The 18,843-nt window shown below is 33.6% G+C and overlaps 1 protein-coding gene across 1 annotated transcript; it reads left to right on the top strand.

Annotated features, from left to right (window-relative positions):
* Window positions 1-410: 410 nt before the first annotated feature.
* On the top strand, window positions 411-13,699 carry Cals (calsyntenin 1). The gene is made up of 4 exons (XM_076377591.1): window positions 411-690; window positions 9,083-9,362; window positions 10,932-11,743; window positions 12,032-13,699. Exons 1-4 carry the CDS (start codon window positions 585-587, stop codon window positions 13,684-13,686), a joined length of 2,853 nt encoding a protein of 950 aa, XP_076233706.1. The 5' UTR covers window positions 411-584; the 3' UTR covers window positions 13,687-13,699.
* The last annotated feature ends 5,144 nt before the right edge of the window (window positions 13,700-18,843 follow it).

An 18,843-nucleotide genomic window follows, 5' to 3' on the forward strand; every position in this document is an offset into this window, starting at 1 on the left:
TAGGTATTCATATTCTCTGAATAATATAGAACAAAAATTTCAAATTAAACCAAATAAATAATTTACAGACATTTTACAATTAAAAACTTTATCCACTGACAATGCAAATAATTATTAGAAGGGAATCGACTCATTCGCGCTTATTTAGATGACAGAACAGACGGTTTCATAATAGGCTATGACCAGCGTTTAAGAGATATGTAGAAAGGGGCAAGACCTCTGTATTTTCAATTGTGGCCGATGGGGACGGTAGTTTCGAGGATTTCTAGGTGAACTAATTACCCTGTATGTGGTCTAAGATAAAAAAAGACGGATATTCCTCTCTATATATTCTTTATTCTAAGCCTCTGTAGAAATATTCCGTAAGCGTACCAGCGCGCCAGCTAGCGAATAAGATTGACACTACGTTTTCAGGCGAATCGATATTCTGCTCAAATATTGACTTCGCGATTGTGCGTGGTGTCGCAAACGAGTCGTGCAGTGGACGGCGATGTTCCTTTAAAAACCGCGTTCAACGAGTGATAAGTCGAGTGCTATCAGTCGAAGAGCTGATAATCGTATCTTGAGAACAGGAGGCAGAAAAGATGCTTCTGGCGGCTAGTACTGTGCTCCTGGGATTGACCCTCGGTCTCTCTTCCGCAAGCATCCCAGCCTTCGAGTCGACACCGAGTTCCTTCAACAATCATGGAGGTGATTTCATTTCTCCTTTCTCGTGCCCTACATTTACCTAATTCCTCTTTAAACCCTTTTTCTCCGTGGATGATCACCTGCAGCTAATCTATTTTGTATGGTAATATTGAAACAATTGATTTTTCGGCTCGTCGACCAGCACAGAGCAACTCGTAGGTGCGATTGTTCTGAGAAGCACCTGCAGTCATTGAAACTGTTATGGCGAATTGACTGGTCCGACAGCTCCGATAGGCGACTGCACTCGAATTGATGCACTCCGCGAACTTGATAAATACAGATTCGGAAAGATATAAGGAGTGATTGTATTGTAAGATTCTATTTGTGACAGTATTAGTCAGATTTCGGGGCGATAACAAATAAAGTTGAATCAGATATCGAGCAGGTTTGGGCATTATTTAAATAGTATATTTGGAAAATAATTATTTCAGTAATACGTTATCTTATTTGGCTGGGTATTATATATTTGAAATTATGCTTTAGTTTATTTAATTAAGCAAATAATTTCCCTTCCAATTATTTCATTACTTGGTTATTACATACAATCTTTTGTTTTATTTGGTATTTTGTATATTTTTCTTGAAATAATTTCTTAAATCACTTCTAAGTCTACTTTGTCAATATTGTTAGCTATGTCAGTAGTTCTACAAATTCTTCCAATGTCTCATATACACAGATTTAGGCACATATTATCCATTGATAAATACATAAACATGTTTGGAAGAAAAATAAATTTTGAAGTAAGCAGAGTTACATTATGAGTTGTTAGATTTTAAGTTTAATAATATACTGTGGTAAAACTAAAGTTAATTTATTCAAATAAAATAAAGGGTAATCACTATAAGAATTTGTAGTGACATTTGAATTGAAATTTATTTGAAAATAATTTGTTTGATCTTAATACAAAATGAAGTTATTTTTAGACATTACTTCTAAAATAAAAATAGTAAAATAGTTAAAATTATTAGTTATTTTGAAATGTTAGTTTTTATTTTTATTTCAAATTAAATTGGTGCAAGTCTAATATTGAAATTACTCTGTAAAAACAAATAAAATTAATGTGAATGACAATGACTGACACAAGTTTGTTGATGGTATTAGTCATATGCCATTGAAAATATTTGTCAATTATGTTTAAGTTGTATGTTAACTCGGACTGTATTGGAAAATCTTGAAAAATTTAGGTTTAGAACACTTTCGTATTTTTGTAAGCATTTCAGTTTGAGATTTTGCAATATCAATGTTGCGATAATTTAGAAATTTTACAACTTCAGCTCTGTCCAAATTGTTTTTCAGACTTTGTATAAAATGAATCACAAATTTGTTGCGTAAGAGTGTTTAAATCATTACACTCACATTCTAAAAATACTATACCTTCAATATGAAAACTAGAAATACTGGATAAGAATTAAATAAGAAAATTTGAAATGAGACAAATGGAGAATACAATACTGCACAGTAGTTTTTATAACTGAAGCATAATTTTGTAGGATCTAAAAATGTTTCTTAAACGTTCAAATTCTATATAAGATTGAATTGCTACATTAAAATTAAAGGGAAGCTAAGTAGAAGTTGATCGTAAAAATTGGAAATGAGACAGAAAAGAAAAATAGGAAAGAAAAATAGAGCACAATAATTTTCACCTTTATTTAAAAGATCTAAATACATATGAACGAATCTATCAGTTACTAGGTATATATGGCAAAACAAAAAGGAACTAGAAACTGTGTTTACCATTCATTAAAATTAATTTAAAATTTTCTATTTTCTACATGCGTGATTACTGGATATTTTTTTATTGCATACAATTTGTGAAAATGAATTTCATAATACAAATTTTGTGGTATAATGATTAGTCCTTAAAAAAAATTTCATATTGCAGTAATTACATAAATATAGAACAAAATACCAAATTTCATGTAATCATATTTGTTATGTACAAACATTCTATACTAGGTGTCAGTTTATTACACTTGGAAATTGTTGATTGAAAATTGTATAGTATCACTAAACTTTGTTGAGTTGTTCGAATGTAGTAATTTACAGTAAGTCTAAAAATGTATAACAAATAGTACATGATTATACAATGCACAATTACAGTAACCCTACAAGTTTTATTTTCTATCAAAATAAACGAATGCATTGTTCCAAAAAAGCAGAAGCTCCTTTGATAAAAATAATTCTGTAAGTAGCTACAAATTTAAAAAGAAAACAGTAAATATACTACAACAATAGTATAGGTAATTTAATACTTATGCCCTTGTCATAATTAATTTTATCAAGACCTGATTCGTGTAGAAAAATAAGTATTTAAAGTTTAGAATTTTCTGATAAAAAGTACTATTAATAGTAAACGTTAATTTTAAACAGTGATATCAATTTCAGTCTCGAAGTCATACTTTTTTTTACTAGAAGTTGTAATTCAGTTTTTTATAAAAATTACGAAAGAAATTCATTGATTCTTCAATATATTTATTTAATATAACCGAAGTTATATAATCTCTTTTAGCTTTGTTTTATTTATTAATAAAATAAGTTCTTTTCATTATTAACCAAGATTTATAACGAAATCTAGAACAAAACGTTTACTCGCGTTTTATACTTCTTGATATAAAAAGTAAATAATGATTGAACGTGAAGCAAGTAGTTTATAATGTTGAATTAAGACGGTAGAAAAATGTTGGTGTATACAGTGTCGTAAGTGTCTTTGTAAAATATTTTATGTAACAATGCGAAGCATTAACGCATTGTATATCATAATACTTCATAAAGCGATGTTCGATCTACACAAAATAGCGTGGATTGGTTCTTTTCACCTTGCACACTCATGTTTGTGCTTAAGTGACTTTAAGTTCAGTATTATATTAAAAGCAAGAAAATATTTTTCTACACTCTACTACAGCATTCCCTCGTTATAAACTTTTCGTTAATTCGCGATGGCTTGAAATTATTTGGAGCAAAGAAGCTTTGCTGGTGTGAATATTCACAGTTTTGATAAGACTAAAATAGAAAGCAAATTTGAAATAAAATACTTTTATGAAACACACTGTGTATTGTGAATGAAATAATTCTATTCATTTGTTTTGTGTAAATTATGTGATAAGTTAGTCAAGATAAGTTAGTTAGATAAGTTAATTGAAATAGATACACATAGTATTGTAGTTAGTGAAAATTCGATACTCTTGCTTCAAGAATCCTGAAGAACTGGATTGAGCATGATTTTTCAATATGCAGAATTTAGCTACAGTGCGATTTTCCAGAGTTGGGCCCTGAACGTGCCAAGCGGTCGGCACATGGCCCGGCAGGAACCCAAGACCCAAGTGAGCCAACGCTAGATGCGTATTTCAAGCAACATTGTTAGATTGTGTAGTCAATCGGATCTGTTTTTCTGTTTTATTAAATCTGTTTTATCCCTAGGAGCAAGTGCGTCTCTCTCAGTGACTCGATAAAGCAGATTTCTTCATTTACAAAACATCCCATGCTATGTTGTTTACTTTTTTCATATTCGTTTATTAATATAAGGGATTCTGATACCGACTTAATATTATACGCGCCTTCAAGACATTACAAGGTAGTTTAAGATACTGTTTAACTTGTTTTGAGTTTGAGTTAAATGAAATCGAGTTGTCCGCTATTTTTTCTATGTGACACGAGCCTCCCTAAATTGCTAATAGCTTAGACTATACTGCTAGACACGGCCTGTGTATAATGCCTGTATAAAAAATTCAGGATTCAAGTGAAGTAAAGATAACGTGGAAAGTGTGACGTTACATGTGGGCAAAAGATGATTCAAAATAGTTAACACGGCATTAATATTATAAATTATTAAAAATAGTGCAAACATGCTGTGTTCAAGGTTGCAAAGAAAAACACAATTTAGTAGTTTATGATAAAAATAAAATACGCAGCAGGCTGATTAAAACTATTTTATTTTATAATCTATAATTAAAAATAAATAATTTTCCTCCAAACATTTGTGTACTATTCGTACTTTCATTACTTATTAAAAATAAAATAAGTTTTAAGAAAATAATTAACTAAACACCTTTTATAGGTGTTTATTAACTAAATATTATCAATATTTCAATATCGAACTCAAATAAATTCTGCAAAATTATAGTCTCCGAGATATGTTATAATGAGCACTATTTAAAATTGTAAAAGTAAAGTAAAAATTAATGACTAAAATATATACCTATAAAAAATATTATTTTGTATACTTTAAAAAGTATATATGTATACATTTGTTTATTTATTTCTTACACAAATTAACAACCTATTTAAGTCGAAGATTAAAATAGTTTTCCATGTTTGAAACATTGGTATATCGCTCTTTAGAAACTGTATAGGTAATTTGTATACAGTGTATCTGCCGAAATCGTAAACAATCGATTATTTCCTAACCTATTGAAGATACGAAAAAAATATTTACATGAAATTGAATGGTAATAGGGGCAGATTTATTGACTGCAACAATTTTTTCTTAACATTATTGTTTACAGAGATAGGAAGATCAAATTCGGTTTTTTAAATGGGATTATATATTTTTTATCTGATCAGTTGATAGTGCGTTTCAAGACGAATTCCGTAACTATTAATATATATACCTTTTTTCAAATAGTTTTTAAGGTATTGCGCTTAAAAGTTTACTGATTTTCATGTGACACTTAAGCTGCGGTTGCGAGAATCGAGACCACCTCTGGTGCTTCCTAGTCTCGGCAGATTTTCTTCTACTGAAAATAGGTCATATTTTTTGATACTTCGGTGTTGTCGATATCTTTAGTGAGGCTATAGATTTATTTATATCATTATAACATTATAGTTAAGGCAGGATCTGAGCAGTGAATTATAACATCACCTTCCGAATAGATAGTATTCTTCGACATTTTTTTCAATCATCGGAATTAAGTTAGACATGCTGCATTGGTACAGATAATTAAAAACAAAGATTGTAATACAACTTCTTTTTCTTTGTGACTCGTTTAAGTTTTAATTTTTAAGTACCGTTTTTGTTATTATTAATCAGGTGACATTTTTTTATGAAATTGAACTAAAGATTCACACAATGTTGAAGTTATTGATTTCTAATAATCACCAGTTCGCATTATGTGCAGTTAAACCTTTCTATCACAAAGTTTATCATGTTTAACACGTTGAGCGTGGCGCCGGTTCCTGGGGATCGGTAGTGGACCTAGCAAAATCAGCGCTGCGCTCAACGCGTTAATCAAACAGGTCGTCACTTTGTGTAATACGTGTAAAGCCAAGTCATATATTTTTTTAGAGTGTTTTAATAAACTTCATTAAAATTGCAACATTTATTTTTTAACTTTGATACTGTCAGTCCCCATGAATTGATGCCGCCTAACGAAAAGTTTACTGTCAGTTCCCAGGGATTGACGTCGCGTTTAACGTGTTAAGGAATGCTAAGCTTCTTACTTAACTATGATGAAAAGAAAAGAGATACTAAAAGTTGAACATTTAATTATTACTTAATCGTAATCCAAGAAATAACGACCTACTTTAGAGTTAACAAAGTACCTAAACTGTTAATCTTATTTCTGAAACTAATAAGATAAAAATAATGAAAAATTGTATCGGCTGGATGGCGATTAACACTCTATGGACCCGTGTAACTTTTAGATCACATGTTAACTTATCAACATTTTATCAAATAATTTTAGTTTTTTTTATGAGAATTTCGGAAAAATTCTATAATTTCTCCGAGACAACCAATACCAATATTCATGACGGTTGCTAGGACTAAAATAAAGAAATACCAAAACAAAGGTTGTGCAAACTGTCTATATTTAAAACAAAAATTCGGCCCATAGAGGATTAAAATAGTCAAACTTTTGTTTAGAGTCTAGAATTAAAGAATTAGGCATTATTCGATTTGTTTCGAATAAACATGTACTTATCTAAGTTAATTATCCGAATAAATTCTTATTAGTCCAATATTTAATTCAAATAATAGATAATTATTTGCTATCCTTATTCGTTATTCGAAGAATTTATTATTATTTGTTAGAATAAATCATTCAACTGACTAATTCAAACTTATTTAAATAATGATAAACATAATCAGAGTAGTGTATTATCCGAACAGTTTTGAATAACAAATGAATTTCTTTTAGCGAAGTATTTCATTCGGATGAAAATGATTCACTATCCGAAGTTATTCGGAAAAATTCATACTCGATTAAAAATAGATACATGTTGTTGTGTAGAATAGAAATTTATCCATTATTTTTATTTGTTATATACATCAAATAAAATATTATCCATCTCTGCTTCAGAATTTGAATATCTTCCATCTAGCTTAAACCTTGAAATCTTCGGATTTCTACGAAGTTTTCCGGTCTATTTCCGTAGACCCTTGTTTTTTCTTTCGACCAAGTTCAAAGGAAAGAAAATTTCGTGGGATTAAATTGTGAAATTATGTCACGCACTCTGTGATATTTTCAGCTTGACAAAAACATTGCTTAAATGATTCACTAAACTTCATTGATGCTAAAACTATGGGCTGCTCTGATAGCGTATTATCGTCAAAATGAGAAAATTGCTTTCAGAGATTTAGTGAAGTCATGAATTGTAATTTATGCAAAGATGATAACAGGCTGTATGCAAAAGAAATTAATCTTGGAGTTTGGAAATTGTCAGTAATGTTACGACTATATTTTGAATCGGCAATAAATAGCAATTATTATATTTATTACAATTTCAGTTAAACCATATATTGGATAAGTAAACATATGCTGAATAAATAAAAATTATTTAAGATTATAAGGTTTTCATTTTGATCCAATCTGTTACCTGTAAGTAAGATTTATTTTAATGCTAAGTTTAACAACTATTATTGTTAATTCATACAACTTGTAATTATGTTCACAATCATTTAGAATTGCTTTGGACAAACAATTGAAATGTTAATGCATTAATGTTTATAATTATATGTGATACTAATAAAAAACAATTAGATATTCGTATTACAAAACATTACGAGATAAAGTATACATTATACAAATATCTGTTCCATCACTGCAGTACACGATAACAAATTATCGAACTGAAAATGTTTTTTAGATCGTTCTCATCAAATCTTTTATCACGGCTTCTAAAATTATATGAAACCAGTTACGTGTCTAAATATTGCATTGTGTGAAATGTGCTTCAATAGATCGTAAGAGTGGATAAAAAATTATTATTTAATAAAAATAATTAGTAATGACCTAAAAGATAGATATATCCTGCAAAATCAAGATTATTTTTCACTCGTAGAGCATCATAATATACATTTACTAATTTTTTGTAAATACAATAAGAGTTTTGATTGCACGGATACCGTAACCAAACACCGTTTATCTGAGTAGTGTCATCTGGTAGGCGGATTGGTTGGAAAACTAACTTGGAAGATGCTACCTCGATAGCTAAAGTATAAACATGTAAACCAAAAATTTTAAATAATATTCCTACAATATTTCTTTCATTAATTGTAAACTATATTGTTTTATGATAACATTTTATAATTTTTAAAAATACTATTTTACCGCATTTGCGACCAGTAACAGTCTTAATTTTTTAGCCGAATACCGATACGTAGTTTTAATGGCATAGATCTCATCAGTTTTCAGCTAAAGAATTCGGAAAGACGTAGAACTACGTTACCGGCTGCGAATGTGTTAATACTATAAAATAACAAAAGTGCCTTTAAATTTGGAGAATATTGCAAACCTGTCGAGATATTAATGAAATAAGTTTCAGGTAAGGTTGGAATGCCTGATTCTTGGGAAAAAGATACGCGGCAGCAACCGACTCACACATGGTGTCAAAAAAATACGCGGCAATGACGGTTCATGTTCTTGGCGTCAAGACGCTACCCTGTCTCTTGATGATATATCACTTTTTTAAATATTTACTATTTTAAATTGCTACAAAATGAAAAAAAGTGAGTCTACAAGATATCAGAAAGTACTTGAAAAAAATTGAAAACTAAAATTAGAATACTATACTAAGCCAAGCAAACGATATGTTGTTGAATAAATTATGATAATGTCTGTTAGAGCGCATCAATTGTAAATGATGTTACGTTAACATAATTTGCAGTCCACTACAAGAGTACTAATCTACCTCCGCAGTCAGGAAGTAGATAGAAATTCCATGAAATATCAGAAATACAAAATGAAAGAAGTTGAAGTCCTACCGATATCATTGTGATAAAAAAAAGTAATGAAAATAACGCAAAAAAACATTTTTTACCTTTATATAACTTCATTCTTTACGAATAACCTCCTCTTATTGACATTAAATGCAATTAAAGCTAATGCATATTCGTGTGTAGAAATTCGTGTACTTATCCTCATACTAAATATCGACTTGTATGTGTGTGTGTTGGTAGTTCCACGGTTGGATTTGGATAGTCTCGACAGCGGATACCACGGTCTGGTGAAGGAAAACGAAACTCTGGTCGAGGTCACGCCGCAAATACGAGCTTTAGGTGCTAAAGTCTGCTCCTTCCGTATTGCGAATAAACATCATGGCGAGGCACCTTTCGAGATCGTTCTGAAGGAGAAAGGAATGGCAGAATTGAGAGCATTGCGAGTTCTGAACTGCGAGAAACGGCGTAACTACAAGTTTGATATCGAAGCAGTTGGCTGCAACGGAGCACTATCAGAAAAGTATGGCTTATACAAACTAAACACAACGTTTCGATGAATTTGGTTTAACTTTAACTTCTGTTAAAATCGTTTGATCGAGTTACAGAATCCAATATCAATTTCTATACCCAATTTCACTGTTTCTACAGATTAAAGGTCGATTCGCACATATCCGTCCGTGTCCGTTTGTCCGTCTCCGTTCGCTTTCCTCTGAGGCGTGATGCAGACGAGCGTCATTTGCCACACAATTGTACGTCTGTCTGTTATTTTCTACTGAAAAATAAAAAACAAGAAAAGAAGTTACTTGTTTGCATCAGACCTGAATCGGATGCGCATCGCAACCTATAGTCTGTCCTGACTACAATTTATAAATGCCCATCAATTAAATAAGTTTAATAATTTTTTCTTTCAAGTTGATCAAATACTAGACCGAACCATTGTCCATTTTTAAATTACTGTTACTTTGTAAAAAGAAGTCTTACATTAATCTTCCTGAAGTCATTTTAAATAGTAAATCTTTTACTTTCACATCTCTAAGTTAAGTTTCCAAGAAGACGTTCCGACATTGATTGTAAGAAGCATATGGAAAGTTTCTGCAAAAAATTGTACTTTTTAAAAACATTTTTACAATTTATTGGACAATAACTATCTTTACTCACCCATCCGTTTCTTAATGTAGAAACATCTTCGTGAAAATTCAACTTAAGAATGTGAAAGTACAGAATTTACCCTTTAAAATAACTTCAGAAAGAAGGTTACTGTACGACTTCTTTTCAAGAAGTGATAGTAATTAAAAAATGGACAAAGTTTTAGTTAAGTATTTGATCAATTTGTGAGTCACTATATTTTTGTTATATTTATGTTATGAAAATCTAATTTGTAATTCACGAAAAAGGGCCTAGCCGAGTAAGGAGGTCAAAGCGATGGGTCATTCGATAGCTTGACCCGAAAAACTAGTTTGTGCCAATTTTCAACCTTCTATCTTAACCTGGGGGGTAAGTAATGGGGATAAATAGAAAATCACATTTTTTGGAAATTACTCGTACCCTATCGAATAAAAAATTCGACAAAAAATCAGAGATATTTCAGAAATCAAGATACATGTTGTAGAATTTTTTGGGATTTTTGAATCAATAATTGAAGTCGTGAAAAATAAAAAATGTCAAAAAACGCGGATTTTGCATTGAAGCAATCGCAAAACTACAATCATATTTTAACAGTAAAAACATATTGATATTACTGGTATCTGATTTTTTTCAAATTTTTCGGTTTAGTGCGTCATAGTCAAAAAAATCAAAAACCGATGTTTTCGTCGTTTCTTTCGCGTCAGAGGAACATATACGTCGAATTTTCGTACATTCTTTAATAGACAAGTATTTTGTCCAATCAGAACGATTTTTTTTTTTTTTTTTTTTTTTAAATTTCCTTTATTCGCAAGAATATTATTGGTCTCTTTAAGGGAACGGACTAATTCGATAAGAGCTATTGAATGACCCATCGCAAGTCGAATTTGGTTTTGGGGCACTTGATCTCTTTATTCGGCTAGGCCCTTTAACCAGATATTAACTAATTATTTTATTTTCATTATAGTGCCACGGTTCACATAACCGTGGTGGATGTGAACGAGTACGCACCACAGTTTCTACAACCGGCCTATGTTAGCGCAGTAGATGAGGGACGCCTGTATGAAGAGGTAGTACGTGTAGAAGCATCCGACAGAGATTGCACTCCGAAATTTGGTGACGTATGCAAATACGAAATCTTAACTGCCGATCAGCCATTTATAATTGACAATGAGGGAGCCATACGTAACACGGAGCCATTGGACTATGAACGATCGCATAATTACATTCTGAGCGTAGTAGCATATGATTGTGGCATGAAACAATCAGCACCAGCCATGGTAACAGTTAAAGTCAATCGTGTTTGTGCACCTGGGTGGAGGGGAATCCCAGAAAGGGTTGATTATGCAGCTGGTGTGGGCTCTCAACCATTGCTTCCGTCCGCTAGACTAGACCTTTGCGACGCTCCATGCATATTACGTAATGTTAGAGCCACCTTAACCCTCGCCACAGACCATATAGGTAAAGGTTGCGACCGTGACACATATGGTGTACGTAGCCAACGTAAATTATGTGGCGCATCTCGCGATAGCGTGGATTTATTACCAACTCCTGGGCCTACAACTTCCTGGACAGCATCATTATCTCGAGACGAAGGTAGAGAAGCTGATGAAATCTTTGAATTTGATGGCGTTGATTCCGCTGCTATTGTACCCAGCGACGTTCTTGAGCATTCTTTGGCGCAAAAATTCACTATCGGCGTCTGGGTGAAGCACCGACCTCGACCTAGACAAGATCCTCATGTTAAAGAGCATATTCTGTGCGCTGCGGATGATCACAGTAAGTTCTTAGCTATCATTTTCACTAAATGTGAAACTACAATAGTACCTTGATTAACCGGCTTAACACTCGTGTTAAACTTGAAACCTCCTCTTAATTATTATATAATTTCATTATCTTCAATAGGCCATAGTTTAATTACACCATAGTTTACATCTCAATCGATGTTTTACCCTATTCGACATAATGAAAAAAAACATTAAAAATAATTGAAACCTGGTTAACCGAGGTTCTACTGTACTTATATTTTATAGAAGATATTTCATTAAATAACTGTTCGAATTGCAGAGATGAATAGACACCACTACGCTCTTTTCATTCGCAACTGCAGACTGATACTCCTCCTTCGACGTGACTTTTCCGAAGGTGATCCTAATATCTTCCGCCCTGCTGAGTGGCGCTGGAAGCTTGCTCAAGTCTGTGACGATAAATGGCATCACTATGCCGTGCAAGTTGACTTTCCTCGCGTAAGTCTATTCGTTGATGGAGAAGAATGGCGCACGGATGAGAAGAACCCTGAAGTAATCGACGATTGGCCATTGCACCCAGCAAAAGGTGTTAACACGACCCTAGTCGTTGGTGCCTGCTGGCAAGGCTCTGACAATAAAACTAAACACCATTTCCGTGGTTATCTGGCTGGGCTCTCAGTTCTGGTTGGTCGAAACGAAAAACCAGATGTGCTATCCTGCTTGCGTCGCTGCCAGGAAGGAATCCGTGTGCCCTCAATGGACTTGCTTCAACCAGGGACTCAATTACTCACCAACTCCGATTTAACAGAGGTACGAATCGATGGCGACAATCGTACTAACGTTGAAACATTGCTTCGTCGTATCGGTTACTCCAACTCGAGGCGATTCCCCACTCCGGGACGACGAAACTTCCGTTTAGAAACAACAATTGTATGCGAAGGTAGCGAGAACAATCCACTACCAGTGCCAACCGTTCAATCATACGTCACTGTCTTGCCTCCGCCGCGTCCAGGTATAACTGTTAACGGCACTGGCTATGTGGCTAGGGAGTATGCAGATTTTCGTCTAGGTGTGCGAGTGTTTCCTGACGCCCGTGTTACCGCTGGCTCTGCGGCCAGATTGGATGCATGCGCAGTCAGTGTTTATCCAAGTCTGAATCCTGACCACGAGAGTTTAGGCTTACCTGGCGACGCTCTGCGTAGATTTCATTCTATCACTGCGCGTGTAGATCGAGATGGTGTCGTTCTCTCAGGTGCTGACTCTCCGTACAATTATCAACAACTGATACGTTTAATTATGTACACAAATCGCAAGCCGGCTTACTACCTTGATCGAGTTTTCAAGTTAACATGCTCTGAACTCAGCGGTCGATTCGCTAGTAACGAATACGTACAGACCCTAGCAGTCATTCACCCTAAAGAGAAGACTACTATCGTTCCTCATTCAACTCCCGATGAGCCACCGATAGCTAAAATCGTAGAACCAGCACCTGGCCATGTGCAACTATCTCCTCATCACGCTGATCTGCCAGAGGAATACGCGACAACTATGCTTCGCGAAGGTAACAGAGGCATTGGTGCCAGTGGTAGTCACGCGGTTACCATCGTCGCTGCTGCTTGTATCTGCTTCTTGTTGCTAATGGCGGTGGTTGGAGCAGCAAGAGTCAGAGGTGCTGCCAAACGACGACGATCTGCTGGTGATGAATTGGCTGCCGAGACTGAGATGGCTTGGGATGACTCTGCGTTAGCTATTACTGTCAATCCAATGGAAAGGCTGACGGAGCATGATTCCCATCATCAGAACCAGAGAGACGAGGATGTCGATGACTCTGGAAGCTCAGACTCTGAAGATGGATCATATAGAGATGATGACGTGGACAGTTCTGATTGCGAGAATGATTGCGAACTGAACAATGGTCGACATCGCCGCCATAATTCGCCTCATGACTTGGAGTGGGATCATCGTGATGTTTAAATTACTATGTATTTACCATCCCCTTTCTTCGTACGGTAATTAAGCGGAGTACTAACTCACATTGCTTCTCATGGTTCTCTTTCAAGCGACCACTATTGTTTCTTTTCTTGTAATGCTAGAGATTTATAACGAGCTGCTAATTATTTACTTGAACTGTTTTAATACTTGATAGTAGCTTTTGAACTTCGTCGTAGTTTTTGAGAAATGTTTCAACTATCAATTGATTCGATATTTCTCTGTAAATGTGAAAGCGTCGTATTATATCCGTCCCCCTAGATAATATTGGTATCGTACAATATTGGTGTATCAATTAGTTAGTACTCTCCTTAAAAACCAGGAAAATTTGTAAGAGTGCGGGACGCTTGAATAGTTAAAGTCTTTTTATCTGCAACATGTCACGGATGTTGATAGATAAAGGATACATGTAAAAGTTACTTAAGTTTACTGAGAAATTCTCAGTAAATATTGGAGACAATTAATTTATATCTGTCATTTATTACTGCTAATTATTATTAACATTACTATTACTGCTATCATTATTATTTTTATTATCAAGTAGTAGTAGGACAAGGGAATTTTTTTTTATACTTTCAATTATCTTCTTCTTTTATTCTATTCCACTGTTACTATTATTACTTTTACTAATGCTGGCTATACTGACTGTAGTATGATTTCCTGTTCCATATAGGGTAGCCCGATGCTGTAGTTTAAATCTAACACTAATTTCACTCAACATGTGTTTTCATGTTTTTATCTAAATTTTTAAATCGACATTTGATCTCATGATGATATATTTTTCATAATAATCATGTCTTTTATTAAGTAATGAAACGTGGGTCCTTCTGTTGCATACTGTTTTTAACAAAATAAAGAAAAATATTTTTAATTAAACGCATGAATTGGGCTGACCCTAGACCATAGCATACTTGCCCAATTTTCCATTTTATTTCTTAAGTAAAACCTGTAATAATTTGCACAATGTTCCTTCCTAATTAATCTAAAAACTGTCTTAGCTGTTAGTAAGGACATTGCCGCGCATCTTATGATAGTGCTTCACCATTAAGTACGGTATAATATCATATCTGTATACATGTGTGTGTATGCATATAAATCTGTATGAGTTCATCGCCTATTCAGGCTGTATGAGATACATGTGTATGTGCATGAGACACGTGTACTGACATATACATACAGTGTCCGATCATTATTCTGTGGTGAGCAGCCATCTATGCGACGAAATAAGGGAAAAGGATAATTATAAACAATGCGCAGCGATCAACTTCGGTGGTGCATCGTTTGTTATTTTTTTAAAAGAATTATCGTGCAATCACTCTTTTCATAGAGAAACTAATTTTTACGTGCCTTTATGCAACTAGTATGTTGAATTCTACTCTGTACTTTAATAGAAATACACGAACTGATTTCCCATTAATCTCGCATGTTAGGTGTAGATTCTCTCGCAAGCAACTGTTTCACTGTTGTTGTATTTTAAACATTACTATCAGAGGGGCATAGAATGATAAGAAGCAGGCATATAAAGGTGTATCGTTTATTTTTCGACGACGACCTCATATCTTTACCATGAATTGTATTAGCGAAATAGATAATTCCACTTTCCTAAGAATGATAAAAGGTTATATAAAAATAAGTACAGAAATTGTTCTAAGAATGTTCAAAACATACTTAAAGAAATTGCCGAATATGATTTCCTTCTGCAACAATACACTCTCATGGGTTATCAAAAACGCTCAATGTGTTTCTGAGACCTATGTTTATGATCTTTCGTATTTTTAAGAAGAGTGCAATATATTACGAGAATGGGACTACCTATTTCAGTCTCACCCTGTACAGTAGGGCTGAAGGTTTGGTCAGTGTCTGGATCGTTCGTCAAATAAAAAGATATCTTGTACGTGCAATGATCTGCAGGGTATTCTTGAATGATCTCCTAATGATTGCGCATTCATACTCGCTACGAAGTAATGATAGGATCTTATGTATGTATTTATGTATTTAGAGTTATACCGACCGATCGAATATTTAGTACTGAAAGTTTGTGTACGGATATCTATATTCATAGAAACTATATGAACAATTTATTTTTTCAACGAGCATATCATATCATTTTTATAAGAGATTTGTCGAAAGTTTCAAAACTTTTCGTAAAGAGCTCCTACATAGTGACTCGCTATCGTGATGATGTTACTTGCCATAATCGCAATTTATTTCTCGCCATCTTTCTTGAACAATTTTCATTTTCTTATCATATTCAAACAAGGATGCGCGTTATCTTTATGCATTTTTTAAGATCGAATAAAAGATGACACTTCCACCGACACGTTGAAGATGTCTAGAAAGAAAGGAAGAAAAAGAACAAATCCTTGCTAGAGCTGATCAGAAAGAAATCACATGTTGCCATTTATTATTACTATTATTAATATTATTAATATTCTGTTTGTAATTTTGTGGGGCCGCACATGCGACAAGAAGAATCACATAGGCTATCAATGTGACTTTTAATTCTTCGATTTGAGATTCCTTTCAGTTCGTAGGTTTTAGAAAGGAAACAATACCGATTTAGTAATTCTACTTGCGCATGATAAAATACTCAAAAAAACGATCCTGTTCGAAGTAGAATCGTCAATCTTTTTAAGAAACCAAACATACAGTGGCGGAGAAAAGAAAGTTCAATATTAGTTTCCGCACATATGTATATATGTATACAAAATATATATATATATACACCAATGTATATAGGGAAAGAGTAACTACTCTACTAGATATTTTACTTCAAATTGGCAACGTTCAATTTATTCTGGAATATTTTCTCGCTTAGAACAACATATACGTTCCATATTTCCTTTTTTTAAATTAATAAGATTTTTTTATTCCGGTAACTCTTTAAACCTTCTTTTATCTGCCACTGTAATGCGTCAGACCATGAATATTTATCTGCATATTATCAAATGTCACTAAACCATAAAATTTAATCGATACATTTCTTTTCGATCGCACACCAGCGTCAGATTCTTTCTCGATCCTTTTATATAAAATTGAAAAATTGCACAAAAAGGAGACGCTGATTTTTGAAGGATAAACAGACCTGGCACGCAAGAATAGAAATCACTGCATTGTGTGCGCCGAAACTCATCTTCAGCAGTGAAATATCTTCAAATGAAGATGACTGTTTTACGAAGCAAAGTTTCTTTTGGTCCCTCGGTCTAATGAGCCATTGAAACAATATCAGAAACTTCTTGGTAGCGAAAGGAATTTATGAGAACGACACCGCTACACCCTAAGTGTATACATATTTGCTCTAAAGATGTACTTAATTATTAATTACGTGAAAAGAAAGAAACTACGCAGAAGAAAACCAACTAGATGATACTATTATACAATATATATTATACATACAAGAAAAAATATATCTAAGCAGTTTGCAAATGATGATATAGAGACAAAGAAAGAGGGGAGGAAGAGAAGGTACGAATTTGTAATGTACTATTGTATTTTGTAGGCAGCTAGTGTACGTATACATATGCACATGTACCCGTGTATGTATGTTTACGTATATAAATATACATACTCCTCGACATCTACACGTACCGTTCGCCTAAATAGTAAAATATTTTCAATTTCACGTTGGTTCCACGTTGGCCCAGAGATTTCACGCAGTTGTGAAAGCTCGAATGCGATGCTCGGTATTCGTTGAGTCTCTGTTCCTGGAAAGGGTTATTTTACCCTACTCAATTAGAACACTTGGGCACATAGCAAATACACATTCGCCTTTGATTTGATTAAAAATGAAAACTATGGAAATTACGCGCGGTAGGTACGTGTCTGTCACGTAACTGAGATAATTCATCGTTTAGAGAGAACGAGAGCGAGAAAGAGAGAGAAAGAGAGAGAGAAAAAAGGAATAAAAAAATGAAACCAATCCTATCGTGATGTTGTAATGAATGAAATAATCGACTACCAACTAGCTAGGCCGCGAATCAAGTGTTTGCAGGCTGACTAAATTCCCTCCCATCGCAGATTGATTGTGTGTTAACTAGTAAGATTAAGTAACAATATAGTTAAGGGATTTAATTATTATGGAATAACGATACTATGTGTACGCTAAGCACGTTTCGAATCGTATCGTGGGTTGTAAGGCAAAGATTTTTAAGTTAAACGTGACAGATTGAATTGTTTTGCGCGTCAGTCCGCGACGCACAGAAATGTCAAATTAATCTTGTTATTCTGCAATTGAGGATCGTTCAAGAGAAGTTATTAGCAATAGTACACGTGAAAGGAATACATACATTTACACACAAGAGGTACACACGCGCGGCCGCATATACACGCTGCACAAGCTAGGAAAGTGAAATACTATCTATGACGATATATTATAAAAATAACTTTAAGACGTCAACTGTATTTGTTTAATAAAGATGTACATTCGAAACTTTGAAGGATCGGTCTTACAGCCAATAGGATGTATTTAAGTTAAACTCTTTCCAAATGGAAACTGATAACAAATTGTTTGATTGAAATAGCGTTTTTGCAGCCAACAAATCTTGAAGTAGTTTCTTTGGAATTACTTGCACCTTTTAATCTTTAGGCCCGTTTCAGAGTTGACCGAGGCGTCTGCGCCTTATAACATATGGTAATTTAATCTTTGCGCGGACGCTCCACTCAGCTCTGATCTATATTGAACAGAATCAACTAAAACTATATTGTATACGTATATCTTACTTATCAAACTCTTGTGGACTACAGCTACAATTTTCATTCAACTTCTATTCAACTATACCAATTTAAGGATCAATTATAATTACTTTTTTATCGTCATACATTTAAAATTGACGTATTACAACCGTTAATTATTATATATACATATCAAATTGAGCGCTAAGTAATTTCTGTTCGTAGTTAAAAAAATGTTCTATATTATAATATGTCCTATAAGCTGGAAGATCGTTTAATATTATTTTTTTCCTTGAACCTGGAATAATTTACATAATTTTAAGTAATAGTTTATAAAACGCTATACATATATATACTGTTCTAGGGAATAGTCACTTGTTACGTTTTATGTATTTTATTCTTAAAATGTGACATCAATGTTTTGCTATATTTCTTCTTTTTAAATCTTTTTTTCACAGTAGATTATTTGAA

Source organism: Calliopsis andreniformis, chromosome 5 (genome assembly GCF_051401765.1).
Source record: "Calliopsis andreniformis isolate RMS-2024a chromosome 5, iyCalAndr_principal, whole genome shotgun sequence".
Taxonomy (NCBI): Eukaryota; Metazoa; Arthropoda; class Insecta; order Hymenoptera; family Andrenidae; genus Calliopsis; species Calliopsis andreniformis.